Source organism: Epinephelus fuscoguttatus, linkage group LG6, assembly GCF_011397635.1.
Source record: "Epinephelus fuscoguttatus linkage group LG6, E.fuscoguttatus.final_Chr_v1".
In the NCBI taxonomy this organism is placed as follows: Eukaryota; Metazoa; Chordata; class Actinopteri; order Perciformes; family Serranidae; genus Epinephelus; species Epinephelus fuscoguttatus.
In genome coordinates this window covers 16,373,952-16,394,365 of record NC_064757.1, presented here as the reverse complement: position 1 = coordinate 16,394,365, position 20,414 = coordinate 16,373,952, and the positions used below count along the sequence as shown (strand labels likewise).

At 41.5% G+C, this 20,414-nt stretch overlaps 2 protein-coding genes across 2 annotated transcripts; one reads left to right on the top strand and one right to left on the bottom strand.

Moving 5' to 3' along the window:
- The first annotated feature begins 883 nt into the window (after nucleotides 1-883).
- ciao1 (cytosolic iron-sulfur assembly component 1) lies at nucleotides 884-5,051 on the top strand. Its single transcript, XM_049578148.1, has 7 exons — nucleotides 884-1,338; nucleotides 2,358-2,506; nucleotides 2,588-2,699; nucleotides 2,805-2,893; nucleotides 2,974-3,175; nucleotides 3,778-3,847; nucleotides 4,504-5,051. Exons 1-7 carry the CDS (start codon nucleotides 1,200-1,202, stop codon nucleotides 4,736-4,738), a joined length of 996 nt encoding a protein of 331 aa, XP_049434105.1. The 5' UTR covers nucleotides 884-1,199; the 3' UTR covers nucleotides 4,739-5,051.
- Nucleotides 5,043-20,205, bottom strand: snrnp200 (small nuclear ribonucleoprotein 200 (U5)). Its single transcript, XM_049578145.1, has 44 exons — nucleotides 19,933-20,205; nucleotides 19,536-19,699; nucleotides 18,547-18,718; nucleotides 18,247-18,439; nucleotides 18,068-18,123; nucleotides 17,856-17,954; nucleotides 17,617-17,769; nucleotides 17,420-17,519; nucleotides 17,193-17,329; nucleotides 17,029-17,106; nucleotides 16,687-16,860; nucleotides 16,418-16,555; nucleotides 16,167-16,322; nucleotides 15,891-16,061; nucleotides 15,583-15,776; nucleotides 15,136-15,259; nucleotides 14,805-14,954; nucleotides 14,447-14,689; nucleotides 14,164-14,352; nucleotides 13,861-14,058; nucleotides 13,581-13,733; nucleotides 13,397-13,477; nucleotides 12,391-12,474; nucleotides 11,957-12,063; nucleotides 11,754-11,872; nucleotides 11,514-11,668; nucleotides 11,240-11,429; nucleotides 10,972-11,145; nucleotides 10,640-10,800; nucleotides 10,308-10,535; nucleotides 9,989-10,180; nucleotides 9,686-9,864; nucleotides 9,426-9,577; nucleotides 9,229-9,337; nucleotides 9,028-9,136; nucleotides 8,730-8,919; nucleotides 8,453-8,617; nucleotides 8,197-8,318; nucleotides 7,948-8,091; nucleotides 7,669-7,845; nucleotides 7,415-7,575; nucleotides 7,150-7,231; nucleotides 6,545-6,637; nucleotides 5,043-6,450 (listed from the first exon to the last, which is right to left on the bottom strand). Exons 1-44 carry the CDS (start codon nucleotides 19,975-19,977, stop codon nucleotides 6,301-6,303), a joined length of 6,411 nt encoding a protein of 2,136 aa, XP_049434102.1. The 5' UTR covers nucleotides 19,978-20,205; the 3' UTR covers nucleotides 5,043-6,300.
- Nucleotides 20,206-20,414: the final 209 nt, after the last annotated feature.

Below are 20,414 nucleotides of genomic sequence, written 5' to 3'. Positions count from 1 at the left end.
TATTAATCATACATGTATATATTATGTGGTAAGTAATGTTTAATCTATATGTACATTGCGATGTGTGGGCCTGTTTATGACAGAGCCTGTTAGCATTGTATCAGTAAACTTTGTCTTGTCAGTAGGCTAAAAAAAAACAACAAAAACCATTATGTTTACATGGTGACCTTATAGAAATGATGCACCTGAAGACAAAACCACTTTGTACACATCTGTTCATCTCACCTTGGCTATGTAACGTTTTATCCAATCAGTATGAGATCAGGTTTAGTCTTTCTGTTAAATGGGGCCTATATTAACATATTTTTGGTGTTCTGCAGTAATGTTCCTGAAATAATTATATAGAATATAGTCTATTAGGATATCTATCAAAAATGAAATAAAATACAGCAAAGTTATCAAAAGTTGGGCCATGGACCAATAAAGGTATGGTATGACCTACAGGGGGTAAACAAATTGAGTGTGAGCACTTCTTTCTTTCTTTCTTTCTTTCTTTCTTTCTTTCTTTCTTTCTTTCTTTATGTATTTATGTATTTATATGACAGACTGGTGTAATTATTTAGGTGTAAAAAAAAAAATCGAATAATAAAATTAAAAAAAACTTTGGGACAAGACTTTGATCATTTTGTGATTCAGTTCTAATTAACAATTATACAACAATCTACAATGATTGTTTTTTCCCCCAATGTTTAACTCTGAACGCGACAATTACCCGTGCAGTGAATTTTATGTTTATGATATATTTACATCACAAGTAAAAAGAAAAATCCAGTCCAGTTGACAGACTGGAAACAAAGTCCACTTGTGTTACAGACCTACAGCAGAAGGTGGCGGTATTGCGCCTAATACGCTGGTTGCCAACCGCCATTAAAACCCAAGAAGAAGACAAAAAGCGAGGCCCCATGATTCATTGCATCAAGCGAAAGGCAAAGATGGCGGCATTTCCGACACGGTAGTTTCCGCAAACAACTGTACATTGTTCTTTAGTGCAAATATATATCTTTTTTCTAAATATTATTTCTATTGACCAAATAACTCTCGTTTAGGGCAGCAGCACTGGTTGTTATCGCGGGTTGTTACAGAGTATCGGGGTGTTAGTCAGCTGGTTTATCTCGCGACAGTTAGCTGTCAGTGATAACAGGACAGGAGACGGGAGTGACAGCAGTTTGCACACTTTTAATATTTAGACCAGCTCAGACATGAAGGACGCTTTGTCCCTGGTCCAGAGACTGAGTGCACACCCGGACTCCCGGTGCTGGTTCGTCAGCTGGAACCCGACCGGGACGCTGCTGGCTTCATGCGGCGGCGACAAGGCCGTCCGGATATGGGGACAAGAAGGTGAGCTATCGGCAAAATGCAGTATTTGACAGTTAACTACAAGACACGTACACATCTACATGATAGTTGTATCTCATTGAACCCAGCATCTGCTGATTAAACCAATAGACAAATAACATAATAGAAAATAAAAACAAGGAAAACTTGAGGACAAAAACTCACCTCTCATCACAGGAAGTTAACTGTTAAGGTTTATATAATCGCTTCAGATATTATTGAAGTCATGGAGAGTTGCCTCTTAATGATCCAGTTTGCCATTAAGCCCTAATAAAAGTTAAATAAAGGTGATGTTTTATGTTCCAGTCATCCCTATGTTTAATTAAAGTAGTGCAAAACACTTCGAATCAGAGCAAATGACTCTGAAACATTTGAGTGGGCTCTAGTCCTTTTTCTGGGACATCACAATTTGTTACTTAGGGGATTAGGTTAGGCATGTTCATATGAATAAAATCCTCTATCACAGTATATGCAATCATATATCATGATATTTTTCATTTTTGTAAATTCAGGAGAGCAGCGGTGTTACAATACTGAGATTTTTAACTTTGAATCAATACCTTGAAAAAATATCCATATTTGATACCATTTGCGATACCACAGGAAAAATTGACACTGAGGGCATAAAATTAAAAATACAACAAAGCTTTAACATGACAACGACTTTTCTTGATCAGTAGCAGATAACAGCAGAACAACTGTTGTAAACATTAACACTAAGGGAGTGAGACCGTGCAGTTGTACTGCTGTTGATGGTATCGATACAGTGGAAAATGAGTATTGAAACAGTTTTAAATATTCAGCACTGGAAAAACAATTTTATATTTCTGACAACACTACAACAGACACTATTTGTTAGATCAAATAATCAGTCAGGAGTGCCTTATACTGCTAATGAAATACTTGAAAAACTAAGGCACTTCATTATATTGAAGCACAGATCCTGTAAATCCATATTACCATCAGTCTTGCTCAATGATTTTTAGCAGCCTCAGTATAAACACTATAATTTTTTGTATTAGGTGACTCTTGGGTGTGCAAGACTGTGCTTCAGGATGGACACCAGCGCACAGTGAGGAAAGTGGCCTGGTCTCCCTGTGGGAATTATCTGGCCTCTGCCAGCTTTGATGCAACCACATGCATCTGGAAAAAGAAGGAAAATGATTTTGAGGTGAGCTGAGATGCATAATCTTCACTTTGAGTATGTTGTTCCCTCTGTGTATTTCACTCACAGTCTGACTTTGTCTTTTAGAGTATCACTGTGCTGGAGGGACATGAAAATGAGGTCAAGTGTGTGGCTTGGGCACCTTCGGGGAATTTGCTGGCAACATGTAGCCGAGACAAGAGTGTGTGGGTGTGGGAAGGTTTGTGTCACTACCTCAGATGCATCGCATGAATCCAGTTCATAGCAGGAAATGAGCAAACCTACCGATCTGCACCTCTCTGATCTTTGTGTTATTAACCCACAGTGGACGAAGAAGACGAGTACGAGTGTGTTACTGTCGTTAACTCTCACACACAAGACGTCAAGCATGTTGTGTGGCACCCGACCCAGGAGGTAAGATACCCTCTGCCCTGTGCACCTAAATTATTTCTCACTGTGTTATCTTACTATGTATTTACCATGTGTTCTTACAGCTCCTCGCTTCCGCCAGCTACGACAACAACATCTGTATTTACAAGGAAGACGATGATGACTGGGAGTGCCGGGACACCTTGAAAGGTCACACATCCACAGTCTGGAGTTTGGCTTTTGATGCAGCTGGACAGAGGCTGGCCTCCTGCAGCGACGACCGCACTGTGAAGATTTGGAAGGAGACTCCAAATGAAAGTGGACAGGGTGAGCTGTTATTGGTGGACAGCATTCATCTCCTTATAGATTAAGTCATTCATTAAAAAAAAGGTCTCATAAGTAAAATGTTTTATCCAGTGAAATAATTTCATCTCAATTTAATTATTGACAACAATTTTCAAAACCAAAGCACTTCAGCAGGCAAAGATCATGGTTAACTCTTTAAGACTAATAATAAGGTGAGAAGCTCATTTTATATCAGTCACATACTTGAATTGTTTAATATGGCATCTTTTTGTCCATTTTAACAATCCTCTAATAATATCTCACAGTTTCCAAATTGTACACGTTTGTTGTCTGCTTCCACATAAGCAGATATTTACATCACAGCAACAGAGCAAATGTTTTTTTTTAGCAGTGAAAGAGCTGCTGCAGGCCTGTAGTACAAATGTCAGCCTTATGTTGCTTTATATGACTAAAATATTTTATGGTTTAATTGTTAATAATTCAACTGACCAAGTTTATACAACTCTAAACTTTAATGCACCTTTTTGTCAACGCTCATAAAAAATATATGAAAAAAATGTAGGTAAGTGGACAGAAGATGGTGGAATATTTTATCTCTAACTTTCCGCTTTGCTTTATAACAGGAGACTTATCGTGGAAGTGTGTCTGTACTCTGTCTGGGTACCATGGACGAACAATTTATGATATTGACTGGTAAGACCCATCTCATTTTCATATATTGTATAGACACAATACACTCCATGCCCAGTTTGCTGGTTCACTAAGGTTATCTCATCACTGTGTGACCTCACCACACTTTTCTCTTTCACGTCATGGAATACTTTATATTCTTTTTTCAATGTTATAGGACAGTGGTTCCCAATTGGTCCAGCCACAGGGTCCAGATTTCCCTGTAGTCATTAGTTCAAGGTCCACACAGTACAATATATTCACCTTCATACTTGTGTTGGGACATGTCGTTGAGCTAGTTTGCCTTCTCTCTCAAGTAGCTGTCCATAAGTCACTCTACAGCGGGAAAGTGCACTTCAAAGTAAAAGCTCTGTGCCAGAGATTGACCGTACTTGAAAATAAAGTGTGTTTTTTACAAACTTGACATGTTTGCGAGTCATTTGCAGTCCATTCAGAATAGGGAGAGGGTAAATTGACATACGTAGGTAAAAACATGTCAGCTACACTGTGTGTGTGTGTGTGTGTGTGTGTGCGCGCGCAATAAAGAATCACTTGAAATCAGTTGGATATGATGTAATTCTCACATGTCAAATGCTTATTGATTTTTACAGGTCTGTATGCACTAGAATTTGTCATCCTGTTAGATCAAACTGAGAACCATAATGTTTATCTGCGTTCAGGTGTCGGCAGACTGGCGCCCTGGCAACTGCTTGTGGTGATGATGCAGTACGAGTGTTTAAGGAGGATGAGACGGCTGATCCGGACCAGCCAGTGTTCTCACTGGCTGCTCAGGTAACCAAAGCCCACAGCCAGGACGTCAACTGTGTCTCCTGGAACCCTAAAGAGGCAGGGCTCCTGGCCGCCTGCAGCGATGACGGAGAGATCACCATCTGGAGGTTCCAAGAGGAAGACTGATCGCTGATCATCATAAGTGACCTTTTACTGAACAGAAACAGTTATTGCAAGCTACCCTGGGAACTGTGGTCCTGAGGTCACCACATTTAATATTGTTGATTCAACTTTTACAGCTTACGACAGTCTGACAGGATTTAACTTGATATTACAGTGTACGAACATGTCACCTTTCATGTTGTTTCTGAACTGATCAGAATGCTTTAGCACATCTTTTGCTTTGTGAGTCTAAATATTTCTGTGTAACAGCTTAATTAAGAATTTATTGATTTTTATATGAATAAATAAATAAATATTAAAAACAATATAAAAACAATTCTGTGGCTTTATTTCAAAAAAATATTCCAGACAGCACATCATACTAAAAACATTTAGAATACGATTTCATAACAAAACGATTTAAGTCCCAAAATATAAGTGGACAGTTCTCCCTGTGTTTACAGACCCAATCACTAACTCCAAAGTACAGACCAACTTAAGTGTATTTTTTCAATCTGTAGTCACATTTCAAATTTCAGTCAGACCTAAAAACTGACAGTAGATCGATTTGTACAAAGTTTTAGATTTAACACACTCAGAACACAGACTGGGTCTACAGTGGGGAGAGTTTACCATGTATCTGTAATACATGCTTGATTATATCAACTCTAAACACATCATGTACACTATAGTTCTGGACTGATTCAGGTGATTTAAAGTAGCAATCCATAAGATTTCAGTCCTGGCTGATTTGGCGACACCTGTAGTTACTTGTAGTTAACAGCAAAAACTACAAGTCACAGAGTTTTAGGGGCAGCAAAACAAACAGTAGTCAGGCAATAACTGGCCTTTATCCATCATTCTGTGAGCAACTGTGATCTGATATCATGCTACACACTGCATGAGTCGGTGGAAAGCAGGACACAGAGAAAAGGGTTAGCTACTTCACTATGTTGGAGGTGTGCAGCAGCAGCTTTTCATCTAACAGCTCACAGTGGCTGCTACTGACTCTTCAAACTGTCGGAAGATGCCGACAATGACAACTGCTTTGTTTTAAAGATTCATTTCTGATGAACTATAGCCGTAAGTGCTAATGTCACTGACAAACACATTGAATTTTCTGTGACTACTTCACATTAAAAGTCAACTCTTGTTCGCCAGTTGAATGCTTTTAATGTGAAGTAGGAAATGTTTGGTTTGCATTAGCGGTAACGTCATACAGCATTTTTCCAAGGGAATATCACCCTTGACACCCAGTTCCTAATTTGCTAATATAAATATTGCAAAACTTTGGTCAGTGGGCCACAGGCTCAGTCACCATTGTGTTACGTCATTCAGCAATAGACAGTGACTTTAAACATTTTCATGAAAATCCTCGAGATTACAACTTTAAAATGAGACACAACTGTACTGTATACAAAGACTTATTTTCACAAGGGCAGAGATGATAGTGACATGCTCACAAAGGGGCCATGAAACAGGAACATGAAACAGGCTGAATATCTACAATTAAAAAACAAAAAACACCTACTGATCCCTCTCGATGTCAAACACAATAATGCAGGCTACAATTATCATGTTACAGCTTAGTCTGAGTCACTGTCTCCATCGCTGTCAGCCTCCTTCACATCTGCACTGAACTTGTACTCCTGGTCACAGCCCATGTATGCGTCACTCATGAAATACAGGGTGTAGTTGTGAACGCCCATCGCTGGTGCAACAAAGTCCAGCTTAACCTGCAGAGGGAGGACATGACATAAACAAAATGAGGCTCCTGTTTCAAATTAAATTTTGGTCACACAATACATGCAGTTAGCGACTCTTACTGACCTTTGCTTTCTGCTGCAGTGTCAGCCTCTTGATAGAGATCAGGCTGTTAGACTTGGGGTCTCCGATCACCACCCACCAGCCCTCCTCACGTTTCTGTCAAAATGAAAAATATTTATCAGGGTGTCTACGGGTATCAGACACTTAAATGTAATGCTTTTTAAAAACCTTTTAAAGATGATTTTTAACTAAATGCAAGACTGATAGAGCTAGGTTTTATGTAGGAATATGGTTATTAAAGTGAGTCAGGTTAATCTACATTTTGCCAAGAGGTAAATCCAAATATAAAGCAAGGCAGTTTTAGGCTCAGTGGCAGGTTTAAAGATTTCTAACATCGGATTTGTGTTATTTCATGCAGAAGAGCTTGATTAATTTTGACAGAGAGAAATTAAAAGATGGAAAAAATAATTTAGATAAAAATGTTTGTGGCAATGAAGACCTCAAATTCAAATTTAGGACTATGTAATTAAGGCCTAATATTTACAACATTAAACTTAAAATACATTTTAAGGACATGCAGACACGCAGTTTATAAACAAGTCATTACATGACAAGACAAAAAATATTAGAGAAACTCTTGGTCATACAAAAACAACAATGGCATTTACCTGTGGGAAGAGAGGTGCAATGACAGGACCGGTCACCTCCTCTTCTCTCTCCAGCTGAACCTGAACCAGAACTGGACTGCCACTGTGAAGACACATGGACAAACACATTAACATTTACCAATAATAACTGGGTGATGAGAAATAGTCATCATTGTCCTTGTCATGCAGTTGTCTACCTTGTGTAATTCTTCATTTTCATTACTTAATGAAATGTATATATGCACTTATTACTGCAGACAATGCTGCTGACTGAATTCATACATACCTCTTGATATTATCCTTCTCTGCCACTTCATATGACAGCTCAATGTTGGGGTAGCGGTTACAGAAGCGAGCCACATCAGCCATCTGAGCATCAGAGAGCTGCAGCAAAGCGGTTCTGTCTTCATCCTCCATCTCCATGATGTCAAAGATACTCTCCACACCCTGAGGGAAAGAGCAGGGAATCATAGTCAGTCAATGCACGTTTGATCCATGTACACAAGCACTGAAGCAAGCAATGAGAAAACGCTGATGTACCTTATCCGTGCAGCGCTTGATGTGCTCTGAGGTGAAGAAGGGCAGCTGTTTGAGGTATGAGTCCTTGGACCACATTGCTTGGGTGACCATCTGGGCCAGCTCCATAGCTGCCAGTGCAGGACTCAGCCAGCCATTACTGGACAGCACATCAACGCAGGCCTGGATCAGACGAACCGCCTACAGACAAAGCACATGGGTTAAATATACACACAGGAATTCATTTCAGAAATTTGACAGTCCACTCAGTGCTGAAATCGCCATGAATCACCAACTCTGTACCTTGCTCAGGATCTCCTCTGTGTCTGACTGCAGCTCAGCGCTCAGCTGCATCCTGGAGAGGTGGGCTTGCAGCAACAGGTTTGTCTTCACGTGGGGATCATTGAACTTGGGATTGTTCAGTTTGTGTGGCACTTTCTGTGCCAACTGAAACACACAAAAAAAGTTGTTTTAAAACAGTTTCACACTGACTTGTCAGAGAAGTGTTAAGTATTATAAACAGTCAGTTATAGCTGAGTTCTACTTGTTTACCTGTCGGAGAAGTGCATCCTCGTGATGTCTGATGGGAATGTTCTTGTACTCGGCAGCGTTGGAGATGATCTCGATTAATCCACGGATCTTTGTCTTGGCATTCAGGGACATGCTGAACAACTCTGTAGAACCCAGACAAATCAGTTATGTGTGAGTTCAACACAATTTTCATACATAAAGGATCTATGACAGACATGATAATGACATGATAGGAAGTTTTCAGCAAGTGTGATAGGACAGTTGTACAGGCACGAACCAATGGTAGTGTAGTTGATGTAGTAGTAGGCAGCGATCATGCCAAGATTGAGTGGTGCTACATCCATCTCATCCTCTATGCTGATGCACTTGGACTGCTCCAGGTCGTGTAGCGTGTGTTCCACCAGCTCCGACAGGTGGTCTGACAGGTGACGATGGGACATGCCTGACAAGGTAAACACAGAACTTGACATTTATGAGCCGTTGTTGACATCTGACCCGGTGTAAATAAAACTGCATCTATTCTCTAGTTTTAAAACAGACAGATAGAGACTCACCTTGCAGGTTGTAGTAGTTGGGGTTCTGGGTCATACGGCGGTAGAGGAATGTCCACGTCAGGTAGTCCACAGCATCCTGCTTGTTCTCCACAGTCTTGGTGACAATCTCAGCGTTGAAGTGGTCATGGAGGCAGTGGTCCAAGTGGGACTCCACTGGCAGCGGCTCGTACAGGAACTTCTTGAAGAAGTCCTATCAAGGAAAAAAAAAAAAGAAGCTGTGTTGTGTTCGTTCTTATTGTCGCACAGTTAGGTCAGTTTTCAAAACTGAAAAAGACAGATACAACAGAGGTCTACCTACCTTCTTGGAGCCCTGACACATGATGACACAGCGTCCCTCATCATCTAACATGGGTCTGTTTGCCTTGCCCACCATCTGGAGGACGTCATAGATGGGATAGTCCACATATCTAAGAGAAAGAGGGAAATAGGAGGAGACTGTCACCAACACAATAAATATTATGCAGAGCACACACCTTAATCAATCTAGTGGGAGCCTTACGCATGGATTTTGCCGTTGTAGTACTGGGTGTCCATGACAATGACGAGGTGCGCGGAGATGTTGATGCCCCAGCAGAGTGAACGAGACGACACCACCACCTGAACAGCACCTGTAAAAAGGAGAAGAGCCAAAAATATTTAGTTAGTCCTGAACCTACACACACCAAGCAGAAAAGCGAGAGCAGGAGTGAGTCACACCTGAGTTGAAGAGCTGCTCCACTATCTTACGTTCCATTATAGACAGGCCCTCATGCAGGTAGCCGACGCCGTTGGCCAGAGTCTCTTTCAGAGTTGAGTCATTAATTTTGTCCAGGAATGGAGCAAGGTCTTTCTCTGTGCAATGCAAGAACCTACAAAGAGACAAACATTAATTATTTGTTCACAGTGTTGAGATGTAATGGAAACATCACCACAGGCTATTACTCATCTACAGGCGTGATCTTATTGTAGTGACTGACCTCTGAGGAACCACGTCAGCAGCACAGAAAGTGAGGATGTCGATGGCTGTGAGGCGAGTCTGTCTGCGGGACGGGACGAACACCACGGCTGGCTTAGAGGGAGAATGCTTCATGATGGCATGGTACACTGGCTTAGCCATGGACAGCAGGCGAGTCTGAGTGTGACTCACATTAAAGCCCTAAAAAAGACCAGAAATGTTAGCAGCAAAATCAGGAACCTGACAAGACTTTATGTCTTCTTGATTGGCTGCACATTTGTGTTCACTGTCCCTATTTCTGTCATCTAGCACACAGTTTACAGACCTGGATGTGCAGCTCCAGAGGCACAGGTCTGACGTTGGGGTGGAAGTTGAATGTGGCTGTGGTGCTGCAGCCCAGCCAGTGGGCTACGTCTTTGGCGTTGGACAGAGACGAGCTGAGGGCCACGATGCGAATGGGACGCTCAATCTGAGAGGAGATGTACCTCATCCTGGAGCAGATGACCTCCAAAACAGGCTAAAGAAAAATAAACAAGGGACATTAACATGACGCACAGTCTACAAATGACACAAATGCAGTGTACACCTAATGAGCATGACATGAAATTGCTGCAACGCAGCCAAGAGCAGTTTTATGTTCTTACTCCATTTTCTCCTCCAATGAGATGTGCCTCATCCACAATGAACAGGCTAACGTTCTGAACATTCTTCCTCTGTTTCCAGCGACGAGACAGGATGTCCCATTTGTCGGGGGTACTGACAATGATGTCACCTTTTCCCAAGAGCTTCAGATCTGTGCTGGTTTCTCCTGTCAGCAGCACCACCTTTTTGTTCAGGATGTCCTGGAACTTCTGGTGCCAGTCGACAAACACCTGTGTGACAAAGATTGACACAATTATTTATTAAGTTAGATAGAAAAAGAAAGCAGTGGTGGCTCTGATATAAGCTCATGTCCAGCTTCAAAGTGACCTCATACCTGTTCGGCCAGTGCTTCCATTGGGGTGATGTAGACACAGCGACCTTCTGCGTTGTGCAGCAGCATCCTCAGAATAGCAAACTCTGCACAGATGGTCTTTCCACTGCCGGTGGGAGCACCCACAAACACATTATCATCACTGTTGTACACTGCGTTGAACACTGGAGGGACAGAAACAATACAAATATGTAAGCCAAGAAAACAAAGTGAAATGGACAGCAAGCCTTTGAGTACTCTTTCATCTAAATAACCAATAATAAAACACCCAGAGGGATAAATTATGTCAGAAAGTGAAGCACAATGTGTGGTCGACTGTTTTTCTTGTTCTGTACCTTGTGTCTGAATGGGGTTGAAGAAGGGGAACTTGTTCTGGTAGAGAGCCTCAAAGGCAGAGTTCCTGAGAGCAGTGACAGGCAGCGGCTGCAGATCCAGCAGCTCAGTAGGTGGGGGGTACTTCTCTGGTAGGATCAGGTGACGGAAGGATACTGGCAGCTGAGTCTCACAGGCTGAAAAGAAGTAGAAAAATACAAATAAATAAATAAATACTCAACATCAACAATGTGAATTCTACAACACAGATTTTTCAATCAAATTACTTACAGAGCCATCGGTCTGAGACCACACGGATGAAGTACTGTGGTGGCAGAGGCTCGAACACTGGGACAAAGAAAGTCACAAGGTGTTCGTCCTGGGCGTACTTGGCTTTGAGCAGGAAGTACTCATGGTGGAGGATGACCTCACTGTCCACATCCTCAACCAGGATCCAGAAAGCCTCTGACGATCCATGAATCTAGGTGGAGAAAATGAAAGTGTTTAAAGAGGCAAAGCAACAGGGACAGTTTAAGTGCACCGTATCCTGGGTCCACATACTGACCTTGTCATCCCACTGGAAGTCAGGTGTGATGGTGAGCTCCACTTTCAGTGTTGAGCGGGTGATGGGCTGTAGATGGACAGCCAGGTCCAGTTTGGGGAACTGGTGGACGTATTTGTGGATGGTTTTCCCCATTTTTGGCATTCGGATCAGCTCACCTGAAAAATAAAAAGTATGGCTTCTAATTACTCTGAAGGCTGAGGAGAGAATTCAGTGAGAAAGTTATGGGAGCAGAAAACTCACCAATCTCATTGTGGTTGAGGTCATAGAGACGCTCAAAGGGGAAGTTCTTCTTCTCAATCTTCTTGATCACTTCCTCTGGTAGCTTCTTGAACTGTCGCAGTGGAGACATCGACTGCCACCTGTAGAGAGCAGGATGCACAACATCAGCAGTTTACCTTGGCAAACAACACACAGCATAGCAAAATAAAGAGTTACAGACTTACATTCTCTTGTCAATCATCTTGCAAAGATTCATGGTCTTGTCTGTCAGCTGAGCCCAGCCTCTGTTGAGAACGATCTCAAATATGGCCCGCATTAACCTTCCAGCACTCTGTCAAAAAAACAAAAACCAAAAATTAATCTCATGATAATTCATTCCAAGAACAAAAACTAACTTTGTTTTCTTAAAAAAGTTTATTTAGTTACCAAATTGAATTGTTAATTATGGGCAGTTATGTTTGGCATCAATATTTTCAACAAACCTATAGTAAAATGAAAGAAAATTTCTTTCCATCTTATCAGTCTAAAGATGTAACGTTCTCACATGACAGAAATTCAAGCCCATGTACAACTTAGGAAAAACAAAATCACAATTTTGAGAGACAAACAAAAACCTATAAGCTGACCAACACAACAATGAAAGTAGGTCGTGGTGTACCTGTGTAACATAAACCATGTCAGCCATGAGAGCAAAGCCTTCCAGTTTGAGTTGAGAGATGTAGGCCTGGAGCAGGACGTTGATCTGAAATGATAAGACACAAAAAACAGGATAAGCTTTTTATTGGGATTTAATTGTTTATTTAAACAGAAAAAAAATGAAAATAAACTAGCACCTAACAAGCACACCAGAAAAACAGAAACACCAAGCCATAAGCATCATTTAATTAATGATTTAATAATCTAATCTCAGTTACGTGTGTGCAGTATATGTGATGTCGACCACACGCCATTTTGACAGTATAGCTAAACCACGCTGTACAGTAAACAATACAAGTAAATAAGCTGTAAATCCCTTAAAGTCCTCTGACATTTCACAAACTGCTGGGTGCAGGATTTGTTTACACTTCAGCCTCGGCTGAGAATGTGTTACTGGCATCCTGTATTTCTTTCATATCATATAAAAACGAGTGCCTAAAGGGATTTCTATTAGTACCATTTTATTGCTAAATACTGCTTCATGTTTTACTTAGTAGAACTCTGATTTATTAAATCAGCAGATATAAGGCAGTCGATCTTTATCTGGTAAACATCATGTTCATTCACTTTATATGGAGCTAAAATTTATACAAATTATGTAAAAGCATGAGCTTAGGTAAAAGGTATAATGATTGAATCCTACATAACTTTTTCCATATAATTACTTCAGCATCCTGAAGTTATCTACCACAATATGCTTTAACATAAAAGTGAATATAGAGAAAATGCAGAATGTCTCAATAATGGCGATTAAACCAACAATAAATCTCTATTATAGCCAGTTTTACATCATGTGTCAAAGACTGGCAGCTGACTATGGTGGCATATCATATGCACAAGCCTTCACTTTGACTGGAAGAATGATAACTTGTCTGGAGATGGGTGTGAAAAGATTGCATCATTAGGGCTAGTAATGCCTCTAATTGCTGCTGGTAATTTAATGTTATTCTTATGGTTATGAACGCTACCTTTGCACTGGGCTCCTCAATGCTTTCCTTCACAGGAATGGGGACTCTTTCCAGCAGCTTCTGAAGCTCCAGCTTCTCCTCCTGAAAGACACAGCAACATTTTGGTATTTAAATTCAGCATGATAAATGAAGTTTTGTTGGGGATTATAACTGAACAATCATGACTGTCTGGAGACAACCATACCTCTCTCACGGTGATGTTCCTGAACTCTGATGACAGTGAAAAGACTCTGAAGAGCTCAATCTCACTGAGAGTGGGCTTCAGCAGCTGGTTGTACGTTTGAATGGAATCATGAGTGATGTAGAAGTGACTGGCAATGCGTCCCAGGTCTGTAACCTTCAGGAAGAGAGGCAAAGAAGTCAATTATTTCAAGTCTAAAGTCAAACTCATCGCTAATTTAAAAGCATTGGCATTAAAAAATGTAATTAACAGAATATAATTTATAATTGCTAGATGTTTATACCTGGAAGCTGCCGGTCCTCTTGTCATACTTGACAAGGCTGTTCTTGTCCAGAACATTGGCTGCTGTGTGCACTAGGTCCATCCTGCGTCTCTCCAGCAGGGGGTCTGAACTGCGGTCATCATGGGAGACACCATACAGGGTGGGGTTGCGGAGCATGCGCACATACAGGTAGGTGTAACCGAGCCAGTTCACAGCATCCTGACACAACAAAAATATTAGAAATTACAGAAATTGTAAAAAGAAAAATGGAATCATTGATTAGCTCCCTATGTATCTGATGATGTGTCTTCACATGCCACCAACCTTGACAGTCTGCACATTGCCGAGCACTATCTCAGCATTGAGCATGTCAGGCAGCTTGCCCACCATCTGGCTCTCAATGGGCAGCTGCTGGTTGAGCAGGGACAGATAGTACTGCAGCTCTCCATGGGACGTGATCAGGATTCCCTCTCCCTTGGTGTCATATTGAGGACGACCAGCTCGACCAAGCATCTGAAATAAGACATAATTTATTGTGTTACTATTTTCGGTAAGAGGGTAAAAGAACTCTTTCCTGCAGTTCAGCATCCAGCCAGCACAGACTCACCTGCAAAATGTCCAGGGCTCCGAGTTCAGTCCATCTGCCTTTCTCTGGGCTGTACACCTGAGTGCCTTTGATGATGACAGTGTGTGCCGGCAGGTTGACACCCCAAGCCAGAGTAGCTGTGGACACCAAAACCTGGATGTGTCTATCGGCAAACAGATCCTCTACCAGTGTACGGTCCACTCTGGTCATACCAGCATGATGGATTGCAAAGCCATAAGGCAGCAAATCCTTCAGCTCGAGGTTCTAGATAAGAAAGTTCAGGTGTCAGCCTAACAAGGTTCAGATTGAGTGCTACAGAACTTTAAAATTAGTCATCTATTTTTTTTGTTGTAGTGAAGTTTCAGCTTAATTAACTCACCTTGCACTGTTCTGCCTCAGTTCTCAGCACCTCAGTGGATGCTGAACCCTCTCTGAGGAAAAGACCCAGAGTGTCCTTCTCCAAACACATGTCTCTTATGGCCCTGGCAGTTTTTCCCGTCTCCTTCCTGGAGTGGACAAATACCAGCACCTGATGGAGACAAGTGAGTATCAGGACTCTCTTCAAATCTGGTTACAGTTATGGTTACATTGTTAATCAGTACTAGTTTGTGCATGCATATAATTATAGTTACTGTGGCTCAAAGTTTCTTAATTGTAGGAATTTGGTCACTGAATTCAGTCACTTGAGAAAAACAAGTCAGAGGACTCACTTGGTTCTTTCCGGCATGCTCCATTATCTTTTCATAGACAATCTCGTTCATGATCTGGAAACGTTTGATGGCCTTTTTCTCTGTGATGCCGACATAGGTCTGCTCCAGGGGCACAGGGCGGAAACTACAGAGAAGAAATGCAGTTATCAGAGATGAATATGCAAAAAATCCAAACAAGAAAACACATCTGGCTGTTATTGGGAGTGTTCTCTAAACACATTAAATCAGAACACGGTTACTTATGACAGGGGTGGGCAATATAATTAAAATCTTCAATCATTGTATATGTAATTTTCTATGATAGTAACAGTATGTCTGCCCAAATTAAGTTACCTTGCGAGGCAGCTGTATTCACAAGATCACAAGATATCACTAGAATCCTGCCTCAAAAAGCTCCTGCAGTATCATATAACTTTTTTATCATTTGACTTCCTCCACACGACATACCTGTTGTCGAAGTAGAAGAGTCCCTTGGCAGGATCTACGCGCAGGCAGGTAGCCACATCCTCGTAGTTGGGCAGTGTGGCACTGAGACCCAGCAGACGCACATCCTCCTGCGTCAGCTCCACGTTGCGGATGGTCCTTGCCACCAAAGATTCCAACACGGGGCCGCGGTCATCGTGCAGCAGGTGGATTTCATCCTGCACAAAAACATTTATTTTGTTTCTCATTAGAGTTTCACGTCAAATCATCGGCTGGACGTGCTATAACACAGAATGACAGAATCCCTTCATCAACATTTTCACAGCACTTACAATGATAATGAGCCGCACTAGCTGGGTGTAGGTACGCTCTCCGCCTTTACGGGTGATAATGTCCCATTTCTCAGGGGTGCAGACGATGATTTGCGTGGCGTTAATCTCCTCTTTACAGAGCTGGTGATCTCCTGTCAGCTCAGACACTGTGATGCCATAACTTGCCAAGCGCTAGTAAAAGGAAGGAAGTATTTGATCAGCAAAACCTCACAGCCACGGATATGAATTGATTTGATCTGATGTATACAAATTAGAAAGGACAAAGATGGGGCTCACCTTACTGAAACTTCCCACCATCTCCTGTACCAGTGAACGCATGGGTGCAATGTAGATGATTTTGAAGTCGTCCACATTGATGGTTCCATCCAGGTTTATGTGTTTTCCAATTTCTCTCAGCATTGCCATCAAAGCAACATTGGTTTTACCAGCTCCCTGTGTGCACAAAAGAGAACCAGATTATCAGAGAAAATTCACATAAAGAAAGAAAAGCTGTCATATAGCTTTTAGCTTCAGCAAAGTTTGCTTACCGTGGGCGCACACACTAGCAGGTTCTCATCTGTTTCCAAGGTTGTTTTGAAGAGCTTGCTCTGGATGCGATTGAGGGTTTTGAACCCTTCAAATCCAGCCTGGGCATACTTAGGCAGCTTCTCAATGGCAACAAGCACCTGATGAAGCAATGACATGCAGAATGAAGGACATGAGCACATCTACACACTACTTATCAGCTTATCATTGATATTTTTGCATTAGTTGCTGCATGACAAGTTTTCCGGAACGTGACATAAAACCAACAAACCTCATCATCAGCAAAGGGCTTGGGTTTAAGGGCAGGCACATGGACTTCTTCATAACCTTTGCGCTGTTTGCGAAATGAGCCATCTGGCAGCTGGCAACGCTTGTTGGCCATGAAATGGCTCCCCTGGGTGAAGGCCAGGTCATCAAGGTCTAGCAACTGTCGAGGGGCCACTGACTGTGGGATAAGAAGAATAAAAAATACAACATGTCAACTTTAGTGTTGCATACCAGTGGCAGTGTTTCTGATGACATTTCCTACCCCAGTGTGGTAGTCTTGAGTTAGTTAGTGAAAAATACCATGGGTAGCTTGCATGATTGCAGTTGATATGTGAACAGTATTTACCTCTCCATGGTCAATATCCATCGCTTCCATGTCATCAACACGAGACTTCCTCACCCTCTCTCTGCGAGATCGCTCCTCCTAACAACACAAAAACCCTGTAAATAACAACTAAAACATACTTTGATGCAATTTTTGGAAATACTTTTATAGGCAAGAGGTCTTACCCGAATAATATCCTCCTTCTCTGTCTCTTGCAGCTGGTAGAGAATCTTTGACAGTTCCTGATCAGACTCCATCTTTCCTATTATCCGCTCCTTTTCTGCCTCACTCTGAGCACTTGCCAGCATGGTACAATACTGAACTGTGTGTCAGAAGACAGAAAGTGATTATTACCGTCAAAAAGCACAAGATCCAAGATTCTGAAAAACACCATCCTACACTAATGACTTACTCATGCGGCGATGTTGACGGAGGATTTTGATGAAATCGAAGGTGTTGAAGCCCAGCAGCAACACCAGCTGGTTCTCACATTCCCTGTCATCACTGGCAGTCTGTGGAATACAGATGGCGATGAATGAGTGAGCCTGAAAAATATAAATGTATATGTGCTCCACAAAAAACTCACAACAGACAAGGTGTCAGACATACCTTGAGAATTTCTAAGACTTCATCAGCTTTCTTTTGGGAGACAATGGCATCGTCATAAAAACGACTGAGCTGACGCTGGAGCCAGAAGGCGTCGATGTCTCGAGGATGTAGATCTTTTTTCTTCACTGTCATCACATCGCCTGTCGCACCAAGCTAAATGAAGAGTCACTTATTAACTTGCTGTGTAAATATAAACAGGTTTTACTCAGTATTAATATTAATTCAGATGTCGCACTTACGTTGGCTGAAAGAGCGCAGCCTACACCGGCCTCCTCTCCTTCGCTGTCTTCATCTGGGTGTTCATCTCGTACCTCTCCAAACGGGTCTTCATCCCCTTCCTACATAACACGGACAATTGGTGACATAATCTGCTTTAACCCACAATTTGCAGCTACATATCAGGGACAGCTTAAGAGTTGTGATTTTAACGGAATAAGCAGAAAGTCCTCACCTCCTCATCAGATTCAAACTGGACATTCACACCGTATGTTTCATCAATGTTGTCATCTGTTAAGAAAAGATATAGTCCACAATCACAGAAGTATTCTCATGGACATCTGAAACGTGACCTGACATACATCATTACCTTGCTAATCATATATGGAACATAGTTATATATGGTGTACTCACCCATATTCTGTAAGTCCTTGTCCCCTCCGTAATCAGAAATCTTCTTGCCCAAATTAACCAACACATGGTAGCGGGTGTCATCAGCAGGCCCAAGAAGCTGCTCTACTTCACGCCGCCTTTCCTTATCCCTCATTTTATCATTCTTCAACACTGCTAATACTTCATCAGCTGCTCCACACAGAATATCACGTGGCTGCAAAAAGATAAAATAACCAGATTACTAAAAGCTTCAGGTGCTGGTCGCTGATAGAAAATGCAAGCTCACATGTAAACAAAACAAGTGTTTCTCAATTTCCTGACCTGATCTCCTAAAGCAGCATGGATGAAGCTCAGCAACACTTCATAAGTCTCTCTGGTTTCTTTGGTTTTAGGCTTGTAGACGATGCCCACCATTTCATCAATGCCTTCTGACAGAAGGGTATAGCCCTTCATTTTGTTGATGTCGTGCCTGTCCTCATCTCTTTTCCGCCTCCTGTATGGACAGAACAAGAGAAAATGAAACTGATTAAGATGAAGATTCTACATTAAATGCTTCAGACATTCGAGCCAAATACTTTCCAAAACATAGCGCAGGTGTTAGCTTTTCATACCTGCCAGGCAATTTTATTACGGGATGAGAAACACTTTGCTGAGCCTGATAATGCACATCTGTTCAACCTTATTATTGTTTTTGTTATTGTTGAAGTTATGTTTTCACTGAGTGCAAATGAAACGGCATATTTTTCTTGAAATGTTTCCTGCATCTTAAATGATCATGAATTAGTGAGAATTTCCATCATTGTGACTATTTGATATTGGCTGGCAAATGATCACTGACCTCTGTTTTACAATTAAATTTTGGATTGGTTTATCTGAACTATTCTTTTTCAAAATATATTAACTAATGTTTACTTTCCGAATTGAGTTTTCAACAAGCAATGCATTTAGAAATCAAGTTAAAATTACAGATGTCAGCTTCAAAAAACACAGAGACCCCTAAGATTTCTCAAAACAATCATGACTTAACAGCTATATTAACATGTTTTGACAATGTAAAAGTTAAAACTCAGTGCTAAATATTTACTGTGATTGATTGCCAAATAACATCAGTTACATTCTCTGGTTCTAAAAATTGATTCTGATTCCCAAGACATGAAATGAAATCCTCCATGCACATGTAAAATAACACTTCCAGTCCATAAACTGTAGTACATGGCGGGGATACAATGTCTAAGTAGACTAAGTGGTATGCAAACATCGGTTGCTTTAACTTGACAAAGAAAATAAAACTTATTGTTGACAGTACTGACTTGTCTCGTCTCTCCTCCAGCTTCTGGGGTTTGGTCCTCTGAGCCTTATCACCCATCTTCGTCCCTTCCAGCTTTCCCACCAGGGACAGGACCTCTCCGGTGGGTTCATCTCTCCGTGTGCGATCGATCAGAGAGCGATCAGCTTGTAACACCAAGTTGGAGTTCTAACAATTCAATACAAAGACAAGGTGATCAGCCAGGACACCAGTCTGCACAGCTCCGGCTAAGCTAACTGCTAGTTAGCAGAGTGGCTAACTAAACACGGAGTAGTCTGAATTAAAAACATGTATGCTAGCTGACTAGCTCGATACGGTAAGAGCATATTAAACGCTACCAATATGAATGTGTTGGTGTTAATATGTTTATACGTTCGTCTATAAGTACAGTCTGTACTCACCGCTTTGTACTCGTACTGCAGGCTACGGGCAGTAACATCCGCCATGGTGCAAGTTTTTCACTTTTAGCTTTTACCGCACTTTTCCTCAACATAAACCAACCCGCTGCTCAAAACATCCACAGAGTCGGCTCCACTCTGTCTTTTTATGGAGACGCTGGGAACATCGGTGTTGGGTTTAGATCTGTAGCATGAGGTTGCTTTCAAAATGTCCGAGTTTCATACAAATGCGTCTCTCATACGTTACAAAAGCTAGCAGAGCTAACACGAGCACACAACAAGCCGCTGCTGGTTTCCGGTTCCGGTGTCAAAGGTTACACCTTATACACAGAGCAAAAGTAAGTAACGCCCCCTGCAGGCTTTCTTTATCTCATCATAATTTCAGTTTCTAGATTACTTATATCCATAATCGAGTATTTGCAGAATACAAAATTAACATGTCTTAAAGAACAAGGCTGATTTAATTAATTGCTGATTAAAACTGT

Excerpts from the sequence above, each read along its gene's own strand:
- snrnp200 (XM_049578145.1), bottom strand. The coding sequence starts at position 19,977 with ATGGCGGATGTTACTGCCCGTAGCCTGCAGTACGAGTACAAAGCG. Across the intron at positions 19,700-19,932 it reads TGCAGTACGAGTACAAAGCG|AACTCCAACTTGGTGTTACA; the intron begins GTGAGTACAGAC and ends TTGAATTGTTAG. Across the intron at positions 14,059-14,163 it reads GCAATGTGCAGACTGTCAAG|GATGCTGTGAACTGGCTCGG; the intron begins GTTGGTGGCATG and ends TTGTTGTGTCAG.
- ciao1 (XM_049578148.1), top strand. The coding sequence starts at position 1,200 with ATGAAGGACGCTTTGTCCCTGGTCCAGAGACTGAGTGCACACCCGGAC. Across the intron at positions 2,700-2,804 it reads GAGTGTGTGGGTGTGGGAAG|TGGACGAAGAAGACGAGTAC; the intron begins GTTTGTGTCACT and ends ATTAACCCACAG. Across the intron at positions 3,176-3,777 it reads TCCAAATGAAAGTGGACAGG|GAGACTTATCGTGGAAGTGT; the intron begins GTGAGCTGTTAT and ends GCTTTATAACAG.